The sequence below is a fragment of the Gracilinanus agilis genome, chromosome 4, assembly GCF_016433145.1.
Source record: "Gracilinanus agilis isolate LMUSP501 chromosome 4, AgileGrace, whole genome shotgun sequence".
Classification (NCBI taxonomy): domain Eukaryota; kingdom Metazoa; phylum Chordata; class Mammalia; order Didelphimorphia; family Didelphidae; genus Gracilinanus; species Gracilinanus agilis.
In genome coordinates, this window is record NC_058133.1 from 134,019,147 (window position 1) to 134,044,536 (window position 25,390).

General features: G+C 35.7%; 1 protein-coding gene across 1 annotated transcript in view; it reads left to right on the top strand.

The window, feature by feature from the left end:
• DNAH14 (dynein axonemal heavy chain 14) overlaps positions 1-25,390 on the top strand; it is a 374,871-nt gene that overhangs the window by 17,027 nt on the left and 332,454 nt on the right. The window contains exons 4-8 of the mRNA XM_044674970.1: positions 1,471-1,617; positions 8,093-8,223; positions 14,872-15,036; positions 19,862-19,977; positions 23,909-23,971. Coding sequence (XP_044530905.1) covers positions 1,471-1,617; positions 8,093-8,223; positions 14,872-15,036; positions 19,862-19,977; positions 23,909-23,971 — 622 coding nt within the window. The remainder of the gene's footprint in view (positions 1-1,470; positions 1,618-8,092; positions 8,224-14,871; positions 15,037-19,861; positions 19,978-23,908; positions 23,972-25,390) is intronic.

Below are 25,390 nucleotides of genomic sequence, written 5' to 3' on the forward strand. Positions count from 1 at the left end.
GATAGGGAAAACATGTTAATTGTTTAATGTTGGTGGATCTTAGAATTGATTTAACCATTTTGGAAAGCAAATTGAAATTAATCCAAATAAGTTATCATCTGACCACACTATACCACTAAAAGGCTTTTACTCCAAAGAGATCATAGAAGAAAAAATTTTAGACATGCAACAACAACAAAAAAGTTTGTAATGGTACTTTTTGTGGTAAAAAAAGAACTGGAAATTGAAGAGTTGCTCAACAATTGAGGAACGGCAGAATATATTAAGGTAACCGAATGCAGTGAAATGCTATTGTCCATCAACATTATTGAAACAAATAATTTGGAAAGACTTAAAAACTTTGATCAATGTAAGTATCAGCTAGCTTGATGATGAAGAATGCTGCCTTCCTTATGACAAAGAGATGATTGACTCAAAAGGCAGGATGAGACACATATCTTTGTATATTGCCAATATCGGATTTTGTTTTCCTCAACTCTAGTTATTTGTTAGAAAGCTTAGTTTTATTTTTCTTATTTCTTTTTCCCTGGGAAGATATGTTGCAGGAAGGTGGCATAATGTCTTGGGAAATTTTCTGTCACATTCTGAATCTGTGCACTGGGAAGCTAGCTGACTTTTAAATTATTGTGCCACAAATTCCTGCCCCTCATACACTCCCTCCTGCCCTTACTGATCAATTATTTATCTTTTAATCCATATATATCCACATCATGATTCCTTGGAGGGCTCTTCTTTATAGAATTTCTAGGTTCTTTTCCTTCAGGAAGTTTCATGAATAATAATCTTTAATTGCCTGACACAGTCTCCCATGCTTTAACTTCTTGATACAGTCCAAGACCTCCCCCCCCTTCAAATATTTCTTGTACTTTGTCTTCACTTTGAAATCCTTATTCCATTAAAAAAAGGGACATTTCATTGTCCATGATGACATGGAGTATGGAGAAGTGTTTTTATGACTCCATTTACTTTCTTTTTTAGGAGAGAAGTCATCTTTCACTTAGAGCAGTGATGGGCAAACTTTTTAAAGAGGGGGCGAAAGGAAAGGAAATGCTCATCTGTTGGTCTGTTCCTAAGGCAACTCTTTCGAAGTTTCATTGTGTTGTATCCTACTCATTGTATTCGTCAGATTAGGAATAATGTCACGGGCAGCTGTATAGAACATTTCAAGGGATGCCACACCCCTATCTGGCCCATGGGCCATAGTTTGCCCATCACTGCCCTAGAGCATAGATAACAATTACTTGCTTGAGTTTTAAAGACAAATCTCATAAACTATGTGCATGTAAATGAGAAATCTCCTGTGTATTCAATACTTCATGAACCCACAGTCTTTAAGCATGAAGGATCTCCTATCATTTGTGCTGATGTGAAGAGATAAAAGAAATGTTAGCAAAAAAGATCAAGATATGGGATGATATTTAGATATATATCACATGCTACATATCTAATTACTAAGATTTTTCATTTCAGGTTCTAGTGACCTCCAGACAACTGAGTATACAGTTTCTGAAGAAAATTTCCAGAAAAGAATGAAAGAAATGGCAAGTAAAGAGAAGGATATTATACCTGCTTATTTGAGAAAAGATTTTGCCAACCTTATTCGATATGATCCAACAAGTATGTAATTTCAGATAAATTTTAAATAGCTCCAAAAGTTATCAAATATTACTATTGCTTGAGTGATTATACTTACGTTAGAATTTTAAAAAATGTTTAAGTGATTTGTGTGCTTGGCTCCTTAAAAAAAAATAACTTGTTCAATTCAAAGTTTATACTCAGAAACCCCAAACTGTTTGGTATTTGAAATTTGACCAGCAGAATCTACTTACCACATGTATTTTCTTAACTTAGACTAAATCACTGTAGGTTAAAGGAATGCCTTTAAGTTAAAAGAGTAGAGCTTTTTAATGGAATTCAAATTAATATCTACCACAATTATTCAGAGATTACATATGAAAATTTTCCTACATAATTTTATATTTCTCCTTAGAATTTGCTTTTTATGAAATATACCATTCATTGTGCACCTATATTTGAAAAGAACAACTTAAGCTAAGATATGTGTTTTATTAATATTTGTTAGTCTGTGTTCCATATTAGATATTAAATTTCTTGAGATGATGTGCCATATTCTTGCCTAGCTTTGTAACTACTTAATCCCATACTGATATCTATCTAGTCAGTATGCAGTAATTTTTAATTTGAGAAGAACTTCCTGAAATGAAAAATGAAAAAAAACCCAAACCACCTGGAGCAGTGGAAGATTAACCGCTCTATCCTACTTTCAATTCCTTTCTTCCAATTGTTATTCAATTGTTTTTCAGTAACTGTGACTCCATATGGAATTTTATTAGCAGAGATACTGGAGTGGTTTGCCATTTTCTTCTCTAGCTTATTGTGCAGAGGAGGAAACTGAGGTGAACAAGGTTAAGTGACTTGGCCAGGGTCACACAGCTAGTAAGTGTCTGAGGCTGGATTTTAACTCTGGAAGATGAGTCTTTCTGATTACAGGCACTGTGCTTTAACCCTCTGTGCCACCTAGCTGCTCATGCAACTGCCTCATTTCATGCCCTTAACAATACATTTCTCTGCAATTTTTCTATAACTTCCTAAATGAATTGCTTGTCTCCATTGTTTCCCTTTGATAGCCTGTTTTGTGTGCCCCCTGCCAGATCAAGTTTCCTTCTTAATCTTAATAATGTTGCTATCCCCCTCAAAACAATTCAGTGGTTCTTTGTTTTTAAGAATGTTTCCCTTCCCCATATTCTATCATCCACACTATTCCTTTCTGTCTTTTAAAAATATGGATAAACTACAGACAACTAGACCTAGTTGTGTTTTAGTGTGTGATGCTTATGTTTTCTATCCTTTTAACGTATTTCTGTGTTATGATGGTTTAATTGAAAATGTGTACAAGGATCAATAATCTTCAATGTGTGGTATATTTATAACACTTCTATAATGCCAAGGTTCTGAATTAGAGAATAATTTTCTATTATTAAAGAATAAATTGCTTTATACCTTTTGGAAAAGTTAAGGACATTGAATTTCTTTTTCTATTATCTTGAATAAGGATGCAGTTACTAGACTGAAAATGCAGAGGAATTCATTCACTGATATTTGCCATTATCTTTAAAATGCAGTTTAAAACTCTTTCAAATCTTTTCCACTTACTTTTGTGGGGCATATATCTGAGTTATAATGGAGATCTCCAAAATCTGTCAGACCTAATGACCAATGGCTACTACTAATAGTTCAGATAGAAACCTTCTGAAAAAATCTTGAAAATAATTTTGGGGATTACAAATCCTGGGTAAGAAACTAAAGACCAGAGGGGCAAGGCAATCTTTTCATTGCTGCTTCTAATCAAAAAGTTTAAGGATTTATGAGAGCAAGGTTGATTTGGGATGTAAACATTTGGCTAAGAGGAATGAATGGATTTATGGCTGTCTCATTATTTGGTAGGAATGGGTTCTTTGATAAAAGAAATAATTGCCTAAAGACTTGTAAAACTGACCACAAGTTCTCCAAATTCAAACGAAAGGGGTGATGAGAAAATTGACCCTATATATCTGCCAAGCCACAGATATCACAGAAAATAGCAGCAGATGTGATATGAGAAGAAGATTGTTCATGGAGAGGATTACTGATTTATAGAAAATAATAATGTCTGTCCCCATCTTCAAAAATGGGAAAAGAATAGAATCTGCATGTAATGAGCCAGTCATCTTGATTCAGAAAAGCATGTTCTCAAGTACGAGAACAGTAAAAATAAACTTGATTAAAAGAGATAAACAAAGAGGGCATATAGGTGGCTAGGGAATTGAGAGAGGTCTAGAGGCAGGAGGACTATATTAAAATCTGGCCTCAGACATGTCCTAGATATTTGACCCTGGGCAAGTCACTTAAGTGGGCAGGTCACATTGCCTAGCCCTTACCACTCTTCCACCTTGGCACCAATACATAGTATCTATCCTTAACCAAGAGCCCATCTCTCCCAAATAATAAGACAGCCATAAATCCATTCATTCCTCTTAGCCAAATGTTTACATCTCAAGTCAACCTTGCTCCCATAAATCCTTTACCTTTTGATTAGAAGCAAATGGTATAACATCTAAATTCTTAAAAGAATAACTGAATGGATTCAAGGGGAAAATAGAGAGTAAAGCTATAATGGGGGGAAGACTCCATGTACTAATTTCAGACTTAGACAAATCTAACAAAAGAATAAATAAGTTAGAGTAGGAAGAGTTAGGAAGAGTAGGAAAAGTTAGAAATGATGCATCTTGATAAAACTGGTGGAGCAGTGGAAAGTTCATTGAGGAGGTGGGGAGGGTGACAAATGTAAGACAAAGGGAAGGTTGCAACATGCCTGCCAAAAAGGAAAAAAGAAAGAAAATGAACACAATGAAAAGGAAGTCATTGAAATGTTTATTTCAATAACCAGAAGAGTAGAATGAAGGCCAGAAGGAAACACAGATGAGCAGAAAATTTTGAAATGCATGTTGAAATATATATAAAGTTTATCATATACTTCAAAGAAAAAGCAAGCTTTACATGATAGTAATTTACAGTCTGAAGTACAATCTCTTTTTTAAATGTGTTTTGGGATATGAAAATGTTAGTTTTATTTGTTAAATTGAGAATAAAAAGAAGTTTAAAAAAGCAGAATTTGAAAACATCCAAGTAATAGATTCCAAAAACAGAACTGAGCATAAAAAGAATAAATTATTCTATAAGACAACAAGAAAACTTTGAACAAAGTAAGATGATTTGGGGGCAGCTAGGTGGTGTAGTGGTTAGAGCACCAGCCATGAAGTCAGGGAAACCTGAAATCCTGCCTCAAACACTTACTAGCTGTGTGACCCTGGGCAAATCACTTAACCCTGTTTGCCTCAGTTTTCCTAGTCTAGAAAATGAACTGAAGGAGGAAGTGGCAAAGCACTCCAGTTTATTTGCTAAGGAAACTCTAAATGGAGGCAGGAAAGTCGTATGCAACTGAAATGATTAAATAATAACAAAAAAGATTTTTAAACATAAAAGAAAATCTAAGGCATATATACACTGTTTGAAACAACCAAACTAGAAAAATCATCAAACTCCTGCAAACACACAACTAAAATAAGAAACTGGACATATTTCAAAAAATAATAAATGAAAGCTACTTTATTAAAAGTATAGGACAAAGTGAAAACGGAATTCACCCATCCCCTCATTAAAGAAACCCAAAAATGTATGTTCATTAAGGAACTGGCATTTGGTAGGAGAAAGGGTCAAGTCTTAAATATAAAGGTGGGGTCCCTTTTCCCATACTCTTCTGCAAGAAATGACAGAAGTTAGCTCAAACTTGATCACATCCTCTAGACCAGTGATGGGCAAACTACAGCCCATGGGCCAGATGCAGCCCCCTGAAATGTTCTATTCGCCCTGTGACATTATTCCTAATCTGATGAATACAATACAATGAAACTTCGAAAGAGTTGCCTTAGAAACAGACTGACAGATGAGCATTTCCTTTCCTTTGGCCCCCTCTTTAAAAAGTTTGCCCATCACTGGTCTAGACTAATAATATTGAAGAAAACCGATAGATATATTAGTCCAGGATCCAGTGTCTTTGAGGAGAGCTAAGAGTGGTTTCTGGCTCAAACTTCTTGCTTCTTTCTCCTCATGACACGAATGAAAATGTCCGCTGGAGAATAATGAGGGGTGAAGAGGCTAAAGCTGTCCATTCTGCCTCCCTTTGAGCCTCACAAAGACAGTCCTTGCATCTAGGGGGTCCCTCTTTCTACATGAGAGTCCCTCTCATTATACTTGGGGGTCTTCACTACATAATTTTCAAAACATAAACTTGGGTGGATTCTTCAAACTATTAAGCCAGTGAACTCACATCAGATGATTCCATACTGACCTTTAGTGATCACTTCTTTCCTTCCAAATTCTTACAAACCATTGTATTAATAACATGTTTTAGGATTTTACCATAAATGGAACTTAAACTCATGATATGACAATTTTTTTTAAGTTGGGACATCTGCTTTTCCCCCACTTGAAATATCTATCAAATTTACATATGCTATTGGATAAAACCCAATAGATTCTTCATCCAGTTGAATAATGTGGTCTGAACAATAGGCATTCTTCCTCTATTTTACTTTTTGCATGAATAATTAGGCTATCTTTTGAACAATTTTGAATCTTGTCCAAGAATTTCTTGAAATGTTCTGGGATTTGAAATAACCCAGTTGTCTTATATGGAAGATAAGTTTTCCTCTATAAAATATAGCTTGCAAAACGTTTCCTTTGGAAAATAGGTAGTGGACTTAGTATGCATGGGTTTTTTGGGGGGATTTTTTGTCACTAAGTCAAGGACCAATAAATAAGTGCATTTAGATTTTTGTATTTTTTGTACTTTCAATAAATGTCTTTTAAAAGGTATAGGTTGATTGATGAATGCCCTTATGTAACTACATTAAAAAAACCAACAACCCTACCTTTTTATTTATCTAATCCTTATGTAAATCTTGTTAAAAACCACTCTCCTAAAGTTATGGGTACATATCAGATTATGCGTCATTCTCCCATTTTTCTGATCTTCAACTTTGGCATTCAATTTTAACTTGTAGGTTAGAATTAAGTCCAATTCCTAGTTTTGCTAATTACTCCTTTTGAAGGATGAAATTAACATTGTGGCAAGCCAAGGATTTACCACCTCTTCTGTTTTGGGCCTAATATCCTAGTAAAATTTCTAGATTTGTGGTTTGTTTCTGTCACTTTTTGTCTTTTTTCTCCCTTTTCTTTGGGTGATCTAGAATGAGATCCTATGACAATATTTCATTTTCCTGCTGATAATTTAACTAAACACACTTCCTTATGCTTTTCCTTTAGGTTCTTAGATTTCCTCTTAAGGATGTGTTTCTTAATATAAAATACTCTTCACCTCTCCTTCCTTTCCCCCACTTTATCTGTTCTATTCCTTGGAATTTCTATTATGATTATGGTCCCCATCCAACAAATTTCATTAATACTTAATGCCATAGGATTGGATAAAATGGACTAGAACAAATATAAGAGAGAAGAGATTCAAGCATGGAATCTTAATTACTAATTTATTTCAGCCATGCTCAACTCTTTGGGACCCATATGGAGTTTTCTTGGTAAAGATACTAAAGTGGTTTACCCATTTCTTTTTCCAGCTCATTTTCCAGATGAGGAAATTGAGGCAAGCAGGGTTACGTGTTTTACCTAGAGTCACACAGTTAGTGCATGTTTGAGGTCAGATTTAAATTTAGGAAGAAAGATGAATCTTCTTGACTTTAGGCCTAGCCCTCTATCCACTGTGCCAACTAGCTCCCCATGGCATAAGATTATTCTCTCTCTTTATATTTGAATATGAAGTAATGGCAGATGATTGTGACCTACACATATAACTATGAAATTAGATCTTCTGAGCTTTTTAAGAAATAGGATTATAATGAGCTACCATTAGACTAGGTTTTAAGATATTTCCCTTCTCTCTTATATTAACATTATCTTCAAGTAAACTTATCTTTTTTTAAACCCTTACCTTCCATCTTAGAATCAATACTGTGTATTGGTTCCAAGGCAGAAGAGTGGTAAGAGCTAGGCAATAAGGATTAAGTGACCTGCCCAGGATCCCATAGTAGGAACTGTCTGAGGTTAGATTTGAACTTAAGACCTCCTTCTCTAGGCCTGATTCTCAAGCCACTGAGCTACTGTGCTGCCCCCAAACTTATTTTTATTGTAATATTTAGATTTATAAAATTTGTGTTTAAATATTTTCTATATGCAGATATTTGTTTATTGTACTATGCAGAGATTTTCATAACTTAATTTATGGATACTGGACTTACTTATAACATTTTTTTTCCCTTGTACTTCGGTGTACTGTCTCATAGGTGGAAGATTGGTAAGGGTGGGCAATGGGGGTCAAGTGACTTGCCCAGGGTCACACAGCTGGGAAGTGGCTGAGGCCAGGTTTGAACCCAGGACCTCCTGTCTCTAGGCCTGACTCTCACTCCACTGAGCTACCCAGCTGCCCCCACTTATAACATTTTAAAATATTTTTATCTAGTACCAAGGGATGACAATGCTGTGAGACATATTTTAAGACTGAGAGAGAAGCTCAATTGGAAAACTGAATTAAAGACACGTAGGCTGGATGTAAAAAAACCTAAAGAACTCTATATGAAGATCGTACCTAAGGTATTTTTATTTTCATTGCTTTATATTATTTATGTAACTATGCTATTTTAATTCAATTTAGGATAATTTGGATAACTTAAAAGTTAAGACTAGAAAATTTATTTTAACCTACATTTTATTTTGCCAATTATAGATAGAAAAATAAATGTGAAGTATAAAGAAAATTAACTCAGCACATCCTCTGTTTTCTCATGTCCCTTTTAAATGAGGGAAAAATAAACAATCCTGAGAGGTTTTTTTCTGGAACCACCAGTAGTTGCAGATGGTAGTAAGTGAAGTAAAAAAAACAACAACAAAAAACCCTTGATGTTTGTTTTATGTGATATTCAATACCTAGTCCAGGGTTCTTAACCTGCAGCCCTTGAACTTTGAAAAAAAATTGTGAGAACTGTTTCAACATTATTGGTTTTCTTGGTAATCTTATGTAGTTCATTTTAACCTTTTAGAAACATTCGGGGAAGAGGCTCATAGGCTTCACAAGACCACAAAAGGGTCGATGACAAAAAATATTAAGAATCCTTCATTTGGATTGAATTTAATGTTTTTTACAATAGTAGATAACATTTATATAATGCCTTAAGATTTACAAAGTGCATTGTCCAAGTCTTTACAACAAGTGTTGTGAAATAGGTATTATTATTATCTCCACTTTACAGATGGGGAAATTGATAATTAGGTTAAATGACTTGCTTTTACTCACATAATACATTTCAGAGGAGGATTTAAACCCAGTTCTCTCCTGATTTCAAGTTCAGCTCTTTTTTCTCTCTATCATATTGCCTTTTCACATTAATATAACTATAAACTACCTGAATCACTTGACCATCCATGGGGAAATAATATGTTGTCTTCTCTAAACTGCAAGAACCAAAAACCATCAGAAAAATAATGATCAATTATTAAATCAGACATGTATTGAATACCAACCATCTTTCAGGTTTTAAAGCCTCAGGATATAAAAGAATATCAAAATAGTCCTTTCTATCAAAAAAAATTGCATTTCAGTGGCAGAAATAACATTTTGTATATGAATATAGGTTGCTGAATTTTGTTTAATATACTTTCTAACTTTGAGATCCTGGACAAGTCACCTAATTTTTCTCAACGTATTTTCTTATCTGTAAAATGGAGATGATAATAATAGTGCCTACACTCAGAATTGTTGTGAGAATCCAATGATATAATATATGTAATTTACTCTCTAAACCTACTATATAAATTTTAGCTACAATTCTTAGTAATACATGCATACAAGATATATACAGAGTAGACATGCAATAGTGTTTGAGTCAAGTCTCAAAGGAAGGAAACCAAAACTTTTTTTAAAAATATTTTTAATCTTCAAGTCAATATTTTCTCCCTGATATTGGTTTTGGTTAAGTTTTCTTTGATGGGACCCTATTCTCAAGAGTTCTCTTCCCCTGCTCCCTAGTGTAGCTGCTGGGGAGGTTGAAAGTGATGGGCAAGAAGACTATTAAAAATGCTATTGCAGTAATGTAGAGAAGAAGGGATAAGAGACTGAAATTCAGTGATGGCTGTGTCAATAGAGAGAGAAGGACATAATGTGAGAGATGTGGCAGAAAAAATTAAGATTTGGTCACCATTTGGATATATGGGGTGAATGAGAATGACAAATATGTACTTGAATAAGTGGGAAAATGATAGTAATTCCTTCAACAGTAATAGGGTTGTCTAAAAAACTTTTGGAGGCTTTAATTACAAATTGATTATATTTCATCAGTGTGTCTTGATGACCAAAATGTTTGACTCCATTTTCAACTGTATTTAGGAAAGACATTGTTCCCTGTTTTGGGAAGGACGCCATATTATTTTGCTTTCTTCTGTCTTGGCCAGTCTATACCTAGAAATCAAGACAATTTAGGAAAGAAATTGATAAGCTAAAGAGGTCTATAGGAAGATGAAATTTTTTGGAAGTGCCTTGAGTTCTTACCATCAAAGGATAAATAGAAAGAATTGGTTATATTTAGCCTAGAGAAGAGATTTAGAGATTTTGAAAGGACAAAATATATCCATCTTTGTTCTACTTGTCTCCAAAGCAGAGCTTGAAGCAGTGGTAGAAACTTCAGAGAAACAGATTTAGGTTTAATGCAAGGAAAACCTTCTTAGCCATTAGAACTATTTGAAAGAGGAATGGGCTTCCTTGGGAGTTAGTGGATTTCCCATCACTACTGCCGGCAAGCCAAAGCTGAACAATCCCTCCTTATTTCTTATGTGCTGAGGCCATTCAGATTAAAGTATGAACTGAATTTGGGAGTCGTGACCTTTGAGTCTTTAGATTCTGTGCCTTTCCAGCCTTTCTTGGGCATAAGAACTGCTCCTACTTGCTTTTACTTCTTTGAATTCTCTGCTGTTAGTCTAGAAGAAGATCTTGAAACTTGATCTACCAAGACTTTTTTTCCCCTTAAAACTAATTATTGGTATCTCTCCTTGGAAAATGGTTTCTCCTATTACTTTTTACCCCTATTATCATCACTTATTTAATCTTGGAAGTGATGCTAGGGTAAAACCCGAACACTACTGTTGAACCTTTTAGAGAAACAATTTTAGGTATACATATGGCTGTGTATAGACATGCATATATTAATATTGCTGGCAGAATATTAAAGTGAAAAGAGCAGTAGATTTACAGTGAGAGGATCTGAGCTAGCTCAGTTTCTTCTTCTATAAAATGAACAAGTGAAATACTTCTAATTCATTGACCCTGTGATCCCATGAGGAATGGGCATCATGGACAAAACACTGGATTTGAAGTCAAAAAGTGTGGATTTGATTCTTTGAGCCAATGTATGCCACACATCCCTTAATTCTTAGTGTACAGGGTTTACACTTTGCATTTGTTGAAAAAATGGTGTTGCCAATTTGCCTCCAAACTCAAGTTTGACTATTCCTTACACAGTGAATACACAATCTCTAGGCCTCTAATCTGAACCTTTGCAGTTTTGTAGGAGATATTAGATCTTGAACTATAATTGGCATAGCCTTTCGGAATCTGGACTTAGCTTTCAGACCATGGAGAAACTTTAGTGCAGGAATAACAACCATCATAATACTACTAATAATAATAATATATGGTACATTTTACTTTTATCATTCCCTTTGTGAAAGGGAATTTTTTAATCTTAACTCAATCAAGTACTTGGAGTGTCCCACCCTTTTAACTTAATCAGACAGGAACTTCTGAATACTTTTGATAAGAGTTCACATCCTCAGAGGCCTGGAGGTAGATCCCACAGACACTGACCCCTGGGCAGTGTTAGGCAAATTGAGAGATTTTGATTGGTTCCTGAGATGTGATAGACCAGCCCACAGTGAAAGGAAGGAGGAACCAGAGAGACAGGAAGAGATGTGGAGAAAACTGCTTATAAAAGCCAGCTGAGAGCATTCTGGGTCACTTCTGCTTCTGTTGCGATGGTGACTCTTGCTGAGGATCTTCTCTTTTTGCTGTGCTGGTGACTCTTGCTGAGGGAGAACCTCTGTGTTGGTATCTCTGTGTTGGATTCTTCTGTGTGGCACTTCTTCTGCCTCAGGGGACTTCTGCTTTAGAGGCTGAGACTCTCCTGCTCCTCTGGCCAGAGATTGGAACTTTGTCCAGGAGCGAGCTAGATTTCTTCAGAGCAGACTTAAGAGTGGCAGGCTAGACAATTCCCTTATCGCCTTCCTACATTTCCCTTTTTACTATCTCTACCCTGCTGTAATAAAGCTACTAAAGCTGCTAATAGCCTCGTGACTTAAGAGTTAATTTTGTAAACAGTGACCACAATAATTTTTTTAAGTTCTTATATTTGTCAAACCCACTTTTAATTATTACACTTTGAATATCAACAAAGGGCATCAGGTCTAAAAAGAAATAGACATTCTTATAATAACTATTAAGATTAAAAATGATAAAGACCGATATAATAAGAGAAATTAGTAGTTTAATTAAAGCCATGGCCATGTTGGTAAAATATATGACCACGCCTGACTATCTTTTAAATTTACTACCGGAGCCCATCTTGTCCCTCTCATATGCCAGCCAGCCACTCAGCAAAAACCAAGAGACCTCCTCTAGGCCCTCTTCTGAATTTAAGCTGCCCCCTGTGTGGGGACCTTTGATGTCCCCACGCCCTAAGACCCATTGGAATCACGGGTAATGTAGTCTCAAAGCCCCCACGTGTCCATAGGGAGTCTGCTAGATACTTCCAAATAGCACTTCCCTGAATTCAAAACAAACATTTCCCCCTGAGATCCGGCAAAAAAAAGTTGACCCTTTTTCTTTGCTGGATCTGTAAACATAGACAACGTCTAAATTTTAGGAATTTGGGGGATAAAAGAAATAGATGAACAAATGGATAAACTAGCCGCATTGACAAAAAACCAATTTGGGGGCAGTCCCCTATTGGCATATTAGTGTACATTCAAAACAATACATTCAACTCAATTTCAACTCCCCATAGTTCAATCAACTGCACCCCAAAGTTCAGTTTTGATCTTCATGGTCCAGTGAAGGGTCTTTAGGCATCTTTTTGGTGCCTTCACCAAACAGGTCCATCGTCTGGATTCTGGGGAGATGGCAAGATCCTTATCCTGAAATTATTCTCAAAATAATTTAAATTTAACATTATAGATTATAAACATACATTTCCTTCTAAGAATCATACATAACTAACATTATGATGAGGACTTTTTCAATTGTCAGACAGGCCAAAATCTACTTATTAGCCAGAAGAAGAGGTTTTAAAATCTAAATATAAAAAATTTAGGTTAATAGATGTAGAACTGAAAGGGGTATTATTTGAATTTTGTTATTTAATCATCGTTACCATTAGTGCTTAAATGAGTTTGATGTTTGGTAATAACATTCTAAGACAACAGAAATCTTGAGTCAGTATAAAAATTTCCTGGCATTATGGCAAGTATTTCTAAAATATTTTGCCCCAAATCATCTGCATTCAATGTAGATGTACCTTTATAAGCATTTTATCAGCATACGCACTATGTAAGTAGGATCATAGAAAGTTTTTAAAAGCTCTCATGATAATTGTTGGCATTTCTTTAATACTTTCAGGTTTGCAAAATACATTCCAAATAATATCTCATTTGGACCTCACCACAGCATACTTCTTTTTTAGAGTTGAAAAAACTGAGGCCTGTTATAATCATTAATCTGGGATGAGATGGATGCCACCTTGACTGACAGGGATGGCAGTTGAGAGATTTGGAATGTTCCCAGATGCCGTGAGCCCTATATATACTCCCTTACAGCTACAGTGGAGAAGTCTCTGGACTCAGAGGCTCAGAACTGGAGATCACAGATCTCTGAGTTGAGACTGGAGCAAGCCTCTGTGGATCAGTCTCGGCAGAGGGTGGCTGAAGGGTGGTTGAAGGGTGGAAGGGTTGTTGAAGAAGAAGAAGGTAGGAATAAGCCTGAACCCATTTCCTTGCTAGACTGTGAGAGCTAGTGAACCATTAACACTATTGGTGAGAGAGCTGAGAGAATACAAAGTTCATCAAATCTATTTTCAGCAATAGCCTTCTCTATTCTCTGGCTTGGCTGTGGCCAGGTCTGGTCATATATAGAGAGGGTGAAGACCTCAAGCCTCCACCAACCTAACAGCCTCCACTCCTGATCATCAATTAGTTTAATAGACAATAGAGCAATAGGGTTTCCAACCCCTAATCCTTGACCTTGTTATCCTTTCCCTATCTATAGATAAACCAGTGTTTAATAACAAGTACCTTCCTGAGTGGTCTTTCTATCACAGCCCTTGGGAAGGGAATTCGAATACGCAGTCAGATCCTAATCATTATCCAAAACTAATCAATAGCCAATAACCAATCTATCCAACACCAGGTTGGGCCTAACCTCTCAAGGGTCCTCACTTGGGCAGCTATTAAAGGAATCACTGACAGGTTAATCAACTGAGCCTGTCAGGGAGAAGGGGATAATTTATAGCAGCAGCCAGGGTGAGAGAGTAGGTGTTCCTCCCCGCCAACTGCAGTTGAGGAGATCATAGACAGATACACATCACTATCATTATACATATATCTCCACTACCTACTTTTCTTTTAACAGGCCTCAGGGAGGTTAAATGTTTTCCCCAATACCATATAGCTAGTAAATGTTAGAGGGGCGATTCTAATTTAGGTCTTGCCTAACTTCTTTGTGTTATGCCACATTGCCTCTTTTTTATTGAACACCATTGGAAAATCTGAACTTTCTTCCCTATTTAGTTTTCCTAGGTTCTTCATATTTCCTCCACTAAAGAACTACTGCAAGATCTCATCTGTTGTGAGAAAGAGATCCTGGATTCTTGAAGTATATGCCAGTAAAATACAGTTAGCTGGTCCTATGTATTGAGAGATGCTTCTAATTTGAAATTAGTCTTTTAAAGATATTTGCATGATGGTCAGCCTATTTATTTCAGAGGCTTGATAAGTTTGACATTATTTTGGCCACAGAAATTAATATAACTATTTACAAAAATAGAGGACTTGCCCTCTGTATTAATGGAGAGAGGACTCACACTGATCAAATCATGGGTTATTGCTATTAAATCAGTTTTTTAATGATTTAATTAGTTTTCTGATTGTAATTAGATTATTTTTAGTTGGACAAAATGAGAATAAAATAATTTTTGTTCATAGGAAGCAGAAGATCTTCCAGATGATGGAGAATATATATATGGACTTCTCAGATATAGGGATGATTGCAGAGCTCTTTATAACCCGTATGAGATTCAAGTGGTTTCTGCAAATGATGCTAGAACCCGTCAAGAATATTGGGTTATTACAGCTTCATATGTCTCAAAGGTAATGCATCCTGCTGGACAATTAATGCATTCATAATCATCTTAAGAAAATATTTTATCTATGGTTGAATTTGATGAATCTGTTGCCTTTTACACAATTCTAGCAAAGAAAAAGAAGCATATGAAAAAGAATTACTGTTAATTAGATGGTCAACAAACAGTTATACTTTTTGTGTGCTAAATACTCTACTGAGAATTCCCAGACACTATGGATTTATTAATAATAAATTTTGGGGTTCTTTAAAGTTAAATCTCAGAACTGTTCCTGATTTTAAAGGGAAGACAGATAAATTTTATATATATATATATATATGTATATATGTATATATATATGCATATATATATACATATATATAATCAATGCAAAATAGGTGGAGGGTAGCCTCAGAGAAGGAGGATCAGGTAGATCGGAAAATGGTAAGGGCCTATGGTGTTGTCTTAGACAAGTCTTGAAGAAATGTTCCTGTTCTCCTAAAGTGAGCAAATATAGCTTTCCTTAGGTAAGGGACCCCGTTCAAAGGCACAGACGGAATGCCATATGTAAGGAAAACTGAGCAGGGTAGTATCAATGGATCTTAGACTGTGTTATGTGGGAAGTATGAGAAGACTGGAAAGATAGGAAGGGGCCTGCTTGTAAAGAACCTTAAATGCCAAGCAGAGGACTTTGGCTCTGATCCTGGAGATCAATTTCTTGATCAGAGGGGCATGACAGGGTTAAACCTGAGATTTAGGGAAATTGTTTTAACAATTGCATGGATAATGGATTGGAATAAAGATAGACTTTAAGCAGGGAGATCAATTTGAAGACTTTTGCCCTCCTCTTCCAGTTATACTACTGAGTCTTAAGAATTTTGACATCACAGGGGCAGCTGGGTGGTTCAGTGAATTGAGAGTCAGATCCAAAGACAGGAGGTCCTGGGTTCAAATCTAGCCTCAGACGCTTCCTAGCTATGTGACCCTGGGTAAGTCACTCAACCCCTATTGCCTAGCTCTTACCACTCTTCTACCTTAGAACCAATACCCAGTATTGATTCTAAAATAGAAGGTAAGGGTTTAAAAAAAATTTTTTTTGACATCTTGAGTCAACTGCTATCATACCCTGGAACTATTCACCTAGCCTGGGACCTTCTTACCTAGCAGTATTCTTTTGTTATGCGGCCCTGCTTCTCCCACTGATAAGTTCTTTTAGGAGGTTTCTATTTGGGGAATGTACCCAGACTGGTCCTACTTTATTCCCTCTGTGCTTCTGACTCTTTGCCACTATGCCAGTTCTAGGTACTTCCTATCCCCTCACCTTTTTTTAGATATTATCTTATCTCTGTATAACTCCTTGAGGGCATTTTTATTTTTCCTTCTATTTCTATCTCAAGTTCATAGCATAGTGCCTGGCACATAGTAAAAAATAAATGTTTATTACCTACCTAATCTATAGACTCAGTGAGAAATGATGAAGACCTGAAGTAAGATGATATCTGTATCAGTAGCAAAAAGAAGACATTTAAGAAGAATATTAAGGAAACAAAAATAAGGTTTCACAACTCATTGAGAAGAGTTGAGGATAGTGTTATGTTCATAATCTAGGAAATGATAGTGTTATATTCATAATCTGGGAAATGATAGACAGGGAAGGCAATTGGAAGACACAGAATGTTCCCAGGTACCGTGAGCCAGGGACAAATGCCGGTTGGCCCCACAAAGTATAAATATCCCTGACAGCCACTTGGAGGGGTCTCTCTAGATCTCTCTGGGCTCTGGAGGTCTCTGGATAGGAGTCTCTGGACTGGGAAATCTCTGAGTGGGTGGTAAAGGGAGGCATGGAGGTCTATGAAGAAGAGGATAGGAAGAATCTGAATATTTCCTGAAGACTGTGAGAGCTAGTGCATCACCAAATACTGGTAGTGAGAAAGCTGAGAGAATAAGATCACAAACCCAGCTGCATCAATAGCATTCTCTATTCTCTGGCTTGGCTGTGACCAGCCTGGGCCAGAGGTAGTGGAGAGAATAAAGCTCCAGCTTCTACTAGATCAGTGATTCCCAAAGTGGGTGCCACCGCCCCCTGGTGGGTGCTGCAGCAATCCAGAGGGGTGGTGATGGTCACAGGTGCATTTATCTTTCCTATTAATTGCTATTAAAATTTAAAAAAATTAATTTCCAGCGGGCTAAGTAATATTTTTTCTGGAAAGGGGGCAGTACGCCAAAAAAGTTTGGGAACCACTGTACTAGATCAATAGCCTCCAGCCTGGTTGTCAACTAGGCATAGATAATAGATTGATAGGGTCTCCAATCCCCAATCCTTGTCCTGTTTATCCTTTCCCTGATTAAGATAAAGAGAGTTTAACCAAGTACCTTACTGAGTAGTCTTTATATCATGACCCTTGGGGAGGGAGTCAATGCATTCAGATATCAAACATGATCCAAGGCAAATTAAAAGTCCTATATTAATTTATCCAACCCCAGGTTGGACCTGAAAAGGTTACCCATCCATCTAACCTTTTGGGGGTCCTCCCTGGGTAACTGTTAGAGAAAAGGGGAAATTATATCAACTATCAAGGGTGATCAGAGTTGGTGTTCCTCCATCATCTGCAGCTAGGGAGAATACAGATAGATACGTTCACATCACTGTATATCTATATCTCCTTAGGATCCCCCTTTTTGTTTATAATAATAGCAGTGGAATTAGAAGCCTGGGTAAGGGTTAAGGAAGCCTGATAGAAGAGATGGTTTGAGAGCAAAGATAATGAGTTGTGTTTAAGATATTTTGAGTTTGATATAACTACAATAACTCTAGTTCAAAATGTCTAATATGGGGGCAGCTGGGTAGCTCAGTGGAGTGAGAGTCAGGCCTAGAGACGGGAGGTCCTGGGTTCAAACCCTGCCTCAGCCACTTCCAGCTATGTGACCCTGGGCAAGTCACTTGACCCCCATTGCCCACCCTTACCACTCTTCCACCTATGAGAAAATACACCGAAGTACAAGGGTTTAAAAAAAAATTTAAAAAAAAATGTCTAATAGGCAATTGGAGATGTGGGATTAGAGCTCAGAGGAGAGACGTGGGCTCTGTGGCTATACTTATATCTGGAATCATCTGTATATGAGATCACTGAAATTGTATCAAGTGAAAAGAGAAGAAGGCCCAGTATAGAGCCTTTGGGGCACTCATAGTATGGGAATATGATAAGGATGGAAATTATCTAAAAAAGAGGGAAAGAGAAAAGAGAGAAGAAAGAGGAAGAGAGAGAGACAGAGAGAAAGAGAGAGAGACAGAGAGAGAGAGAGACTGAGTATGATCTGTCAGACAATAGAAAAATCAAGAGAAAATGATATCTTGAAATCCTAGAGAGTGTGTCCAGGAGACAAAGGTAATTAACAGTATCAAATGTTGTTGCAGAGAATTTAAAAGGGGATTGAAAGGTAATCAGGATTGCCTCTCAGTCTCTTGATTTGACAATTAAGAGATTACCTATAACTTTAGAGAAAGAGTTTCAGTAGAATGAAATTGGAAATCCAGTTGTAGAGAGTTTAGAAGAGTGAGAGCAGAGGAAGGAAAAGAACTGAATTTAGATATTTTTAGGAAGCTTAGCAGAAGGAGAGAGAGGGCAATAACAGCTGAGAAGGGAAGATCAATTGAGAAATGGAAGAGATTCTAATATTTTTGTAGGTGACAGGGAAGGAGCCAGTAGATAGTGAAAGATGGAAAATTAAGAGAGTAAAGGTTATACTGATAACTTGCTAGAGACAATAGGATGGGATGAAATTCAGGGTTCATACTAAGGGACTGGCCTTTGAAAGGAGTCTTTATTAGAGATGAAAGTAAAAATAATAGGGTTAGATAACACATGTAAGTGCTAATTATGTGCCAAACACTATGTTATGTAGGTTAATTTTAAAAGAATGTGAGGTAGGAGAAGGGAAGAAAAAGTGGCTTATGGTGGATAGCTTCAATTTTTTTCATTCTAATGTGAGGAGAAGCCTTCATGTTCTAATGGTTGTGGAACAACTACAAAAGATAAAATGGAAAACTTTTATTTCATGAAACAGAAAAACTTCATGAACACTGTAGGATAATAAAGGAACACATCAAATGGGAAAAAATTTGTATTAAATTTCTCTGATAAGATTTTTGTATTCAATATATGTAAACAATTAATAAATATGTATAAGATTAATGGCCATTCTCCAATAGATAAGTGATCAAAGGATAGGAACAAACAGTTCTTAAAAGAAGAATTTCAAAGTTTTGAAGACCACATAAAAAATGCTGTAAATCACTAATAATAAGAGAAAGGCAAAACAAAACAACTCACATCCTGCAAACTGGCAAAAATGACCTGCCCAAACTGAGAGAACAGTATCATGTTAATAGGATGTGGAGTGACAGACATACTGGTAATATTATTGGTGAAACAATGAAGTGATACAACCTTTTTGGAAAGCAAATTGGCATTATGCAAGTAAATCAACTAAAATGCCATACCCAGAGATTCAAATACCAAAGAAGACATCAATAAGAAGGAAGTTCCCAATTATGCCAAAATATTTGTTGCAGCATTCTTTTTGTAACAGCAAACAATTGGAAATAAAGTAAATGTCCATATACTGCTAGTTCCTGAATGACTTATTTATGAAGGCAAATTTTTTTTTATCTTTACTAAGATTTCTGGAGAGTATATTGACTAAAAGTTCTAGGCAAGTACAATAAAAGAGATGACTTGTAACTGACAATTATATAAAACTTTCATTACTACATATTTCATGTAAATATGTATTTTTCTTTTTATTAAAATTTTCCTTTTAGCAAAATCAGAATTTTTCTTTTTCTTTTTTAGGTTCATCGAATAGATAAAAGAAAAGAAAAAATAGAAATGATACCTGTCATGGAATGGCTTATGGAAAGAAATCACTTCATTACATTTCGTAAATTTCCTTTCTTTAGCAAATTCAGGTAAGACAAATAAAAGAATCTTTATCAAGGGTTGTATATGCTGCATGTTCCTCACCTAATAGGTAAGAAATTTGAATCCTACAAATGTAAAACAACCTGCTCAACCTCACATAAGAGATAAAGGGCCAAACCTGAGCTGGATACTGCCTTCAAGCTATATCCCCTCTTTTCCAGCTGTTCAATACAGTTTTATTTTCTAAACAATTTAAAGTTTCTGCCTCTAGCCACTGAAAATTTTAATTCTGTTAGAAATATTTTTTAAAATTATATATTTCTTCCTTATTCAAACAAAGCATGGTTTTTTATTGTCCTGATATATATTTTTACAATATCCTCTGAAAATATTAGGTGTACAATACCATTTTTCTTTGCTAAATATGTGCAGAATATGCTGCTTTTGAGGCTTTTATTTTATATTAAAACATTTTTATTTCTTCCCCTTGTCTAATTGCTCTCTATCTTTATAGTCAAGTCAAATCAACAAACTTTGGTAAGCATTTACTGTGCTTTTAAGGCTTTTATCTTGTCTTAAAAGTGTTTTTATTTCTTCCCTACCCCACCTCAAAGGTTTGAAATGCACTTTACCTCTCTTCATAGAATCAGGTCAAATCAGCAAAGGCTTATTAAGTACTTACTATATGGCAGGCACTGTGCTAAGTGTTGGGTTAAAAAAAAAAAGTAGTCTTTGCTTTCAAGAAGATCGTAAACCCCTGGGGGAGACCACATGCAAACAACTAAATATAAATGGGACACCTACAGAATAAACTGGAGATAATCTCAGAGGGAAGGTGCTAATATTAAAGAAGACTGGGAAAGGCTTCTTACATAAGATGGAACTTTTTCTGAGACTTTAAAGAAGCCAGAGAAACTAGGAAGCAGAAATGAGGAGAGAGAACATTCCAGGCATGAGGGATAGCCAGTATAAATGCGCAAAGGAGTGAGATTAATTGTCTTGTTTGAGGAATAGCAAAGAGGCCATTGTCACTGGATCACAGAATATCTGAAGATATAAGGTGCAAAAAAAGACTAGAAAGGAAGGAAGGGCCCAGGTTATAAAGGGTTATAAAAGCCAAATAGAGGGGGCAGCTAGGTAATTCAGTGGGTTGAAAGTGAGGCCTAGAAGCAGGAAGTTCTGGGTTCAAATCTAGACTCAGACATTTCCCAGCTGTATGATCCTAACCCCCATTGCCTAGCCCATACCGCTCTTCTGCCTTGGAATCAACATACAGTATTGATTCTAAGATGGAAAGTAATGGGTTTTTTTTAAATGCCAAGCAGAGGATTTTATATTTTTGTTGTATTATATTTCAATAGTTCTGGTGTGAGGTGATGAGAACCTGTCCTAGGGTAGTAACACCATCAGAGAAAAGGGGTTTGTTTGTATCAGAGATGTTATGAAGACAGAATTAGCAACAGATATTCAGAGAGAGTGAGAGAGTCAAGAGTGACATCCAGCTTGTGAGCCTTGGTGATGAAGAGGAAGATGGTACCTTTAACACCAATAAGGAATTTAGGAAGAGGGGAGGGTTTAGGGAAAAATTCTATTTTGGAAATTTGATTTTAAGATGTTTACAAGATGTCCAATTCAAAATGTCCAGTAGATAGTTGGAGATTAAAGACTAGAGATTTAGAGGTTGGAATTGGGATTTATCTTCAAAGAGATGATACCTGCACCATGCGAGCTGATAATATCACAAAGTGAAATAACAGAAGGAAAAAAGAAGAGGGTCCAGGATAGAGCTCGTTGGGTCACCTACAGTTATTAGACACACCCTGGATAACACCCAGTAGAGGAGGAAGAGAAGGAATTGTAAGACAGGTAGGAGAACCAGGAGAGAGCAGTGTCACAAAAAACAAGAGAAAAGAGAGAAGCCAGGAAAAGGTAGTGATCAATAGTGTCAAAAGCCATGCTTTTAGATTCAGCGCAAGCCCCATCCTTTGTATGAAGTCTTTTCCAATCTCCCAACTGTTAGTACTCTTGAACTGTTAGTACCTCTCAAACTACTTGACTATTTTGTATGTGTGTATATATTATTGACTTTATACTTTTTATAGTTAAATGTACCCTTTGACTCCCCTTTTAGAATGCAAACTCATTGTAAGAAAATTTTTTTTCATACATTGTACTTGAATCTTCCATCATTTAGCCCAATACCTGCTTTATTAAGTTTAATAAATAACTTGATTGATTCCTTCACCATCAGTTTGTTGTTTCCTCTAATTTATTGCTCTCTTCTAATTGATGGCTTCTTATCTTTCTTGTGCTGAGAAAACAGCGAACCAGTCTTACTAGAATTGCTGTAAATAAGGTTTTGTCATTGACTGGCAGTGTAATTTTTGTGATGTGTGAGACTCAGATGGTTTCAGTTGAGTAAGTTACAGACTCTCACTGGAACCTATATCCAGGCTGATTAGAGATAACCCTCCTTCACATATTTTACATTCCAGCCAGACTTCTTATTTACCTTTCCTTATATGTACCATTTATATCTTGCTTTCCTCTCCTTTTGCATAGGCTGTATCCTTCCTGCTTGCCCCTTGGAATCCCTAACTCCTTTTGAGTCTTAAGCATGCAATAGTGCACTACCTCCCCCCCATTTATTTTGTATATTTTGTATTTTCTTCTCTTGTATATAAGTGGTATTTACTAAGGAAAATGTAAGATCCTTAAGAATAGATACTGCCTAGTTATTATATTTGATTCCCCAGTCCTGATACATAGTGGGAATTTCATCAGTGTTTGTTGATATCTAAAGAAAATGGAAAGGATTACCCTAACCCTAACCCTAAATTCAGGATTTCCATATCATTATTTTATTCAGGAATGTTAAATTTCTATTTCATTCAGAAATTGACTGTGAGGAGTTGCATTCTAATCATGGTTGGGAGCTTGTGAAAAGGCAAAGATATAAAATAGGTTGTCATGTATATGGAATAATTAATGGAGATATTTTGACTAAGATAACTTGTAGCTCTTTAAGAATCTATGGCAGCTCATTCCTCCTTCTGTGACCTGGGCAAATCACTTAACCCCAATTGCCCAGCTCTTACCACTTTTCTGCTTTGGAACTATACTTAGTATCTATCTAAGACATAAGGTAATGGTTAAAAAAAAGAGAGAATATTTTGCAGCTCAACTATTGGGAGAGAGTGAAAATTATTACCTCTTTGCTGGAGGGTGTGATCAACTAGACAAACACATAGCAAGTTAGGGAGCACATGCTTACTCTATTTCTAAGAATAGAGGTAATTTGATCTCACGTATAGAATCAATATGGAGTTAAGGGGGAAATATTAAAAAAAAAAATAAACCTGAAACTTACAAGCTTTTTCTGATTTAGGTTTTTACAAAATGGCATTTTCTTTAAAGTGCTATGAATTTTTTTGAATAAAAATCCACCTATGTTCCAATGTAAATTCCAAAATATTTTTCATGATAAATATATCATAATTATTTTTCTAGCATTATTGTGGATCTGTCCAGCTTCTCTCCCTCTTTACAAGTGTTAATCTTTAAAAATTGATGGTACTAGAGTACTGAAGCACTGAAGCACAATTATCTCTTGAAAAAGTATGCTCTAACTCTCATAAAATTAACAAGTCAATAGAGCATATGATATAATGAAAATTATAAGCATAATTATATATTTTTAAAACTAGTTATCAAAGTGTATTTGTAGGGAAAATTTGCACATTATATGATTCACTGGGATTTGTGATGACTCATATATTACTGTGTCCCCTATTTGACTATGTAGTAGTAAAAGTCTTTATAAGAGTTTTTAGTTACTTGAACTCAAATATAGTAACATTTTGAATAGATGAATAGTAAGCTGGACTAGGGTATTTACAAATATTAATAGGCCTTACCTCAGAGAAGAATAAGATGTCACTCTTGGCCATTCTTCCTAACATATATTTCTTCTTTCAGAATAAGAAAATCATTTGACATCTGGAAGACGAATGTTAAAAGAAATAAAAGAGAGAATAACAAGTAAATATTCATATAAATGATGTTTGTGAAAATTTCAAAAGGAAAACACATTTTAAACTGTTATGTTGAAACAGATGTGAATGACAATACATTCATAGAATTAAAAAGGACTTTGGAAAGTAATTCAGTCTATCACCTTTATGTTCCTGTAGGGCATTGTTTTTAAACCATTGATGATTTTTAATTCATATTGCTTTTCTTGGAACATTATAGAATATTCTTCAACTCCTTATCACAGATCTACAAAGAACCATAATTATCCCTTGATCTTTGGCCCAAATCTTTGCTTCTAGAAGAGTGGATAAACACTGAAGCAATGCAAGATTGTTGATCTCATTTGGAAATATTTCCATGATTAGAAAGTCTGTACCCCTTTCCTGATGATCTAAGTTGGTACTCGTCACTCTGTAATTAAGAAATCTTTTCTTATACTAAATTAAATTTTCTTTTGAAATAAGCTCATTCATTAATCTCATTTACTTTTCTTTGGAAAGGGCAAAAAATTATATAAATTTTCCTTAAACTTTAGTATACAGGAAGGCATTCCCAAGAATAACAGAATCTGAGAGTTTGAGGGTCCCTTAGAAGTTATCTCTCCCAAACTATATATAGACAAGAATACTTCTTCTAATATGCCTGACAGTTAATAGTTGATCAACATTTGTCTGAAGAACTCCAATTAGAAGAGCCAAAAGAAACTTGTACTTATGAAAAGCTCTAATTTTTAGCTAGTTTTCTTTGACATGAAGTCTAATTTTTCCTCTTTCAACTTACACACTTTAAGAAGAACAAATTTAATATGTCTTTTGTGCATAAGACAACATTTCATTTATTCAAGACAACGAAGTTTTCTCTTCTCCAGGCTAAACATCTCTAGTTCTTTCACCAAACCTCCTAGTTTATGATCTTGAGACCCTTCAACCATTTTGGCTACTCTCCAGACTAAGAGAATTAAAAAGCGTTTACTAAGCTATTACTATATTGCCCTCTCAAAGTGCATCCATGACTTTCTTTGCAATCAAGTCTAATGAACTTCATCAATCCTTATCTTTCTTACCTTCACTATAATATTTAACAGCTGACCCTTCCTTCTGGAAAGATACTTTCTCCTCAGGCTCTAGAGCTGCAATATTCTCTTGAATCTCATTACTCTCTAACTAGTCCTCTGTCTTTTTTACAAATTTCTCATCTTAACTCTTTAATGTGGGAGTTTCCCAGGTTTTGCTCTTTATTCCCTTTTCATTACTTTGGCAATATTCTATGGTTCTAGCTACCACTCTTACTCAGATGACTTTCAAATCAATGGCTCCAGGCATGCATCTTAAACTGCCCATCAGACATTTCCACCCATTGGCATCTCAAAGTCAACATGGCCAAAATCTAGTACCACTTTTCTCCTCCTCTTTTCTGATTTTAGTA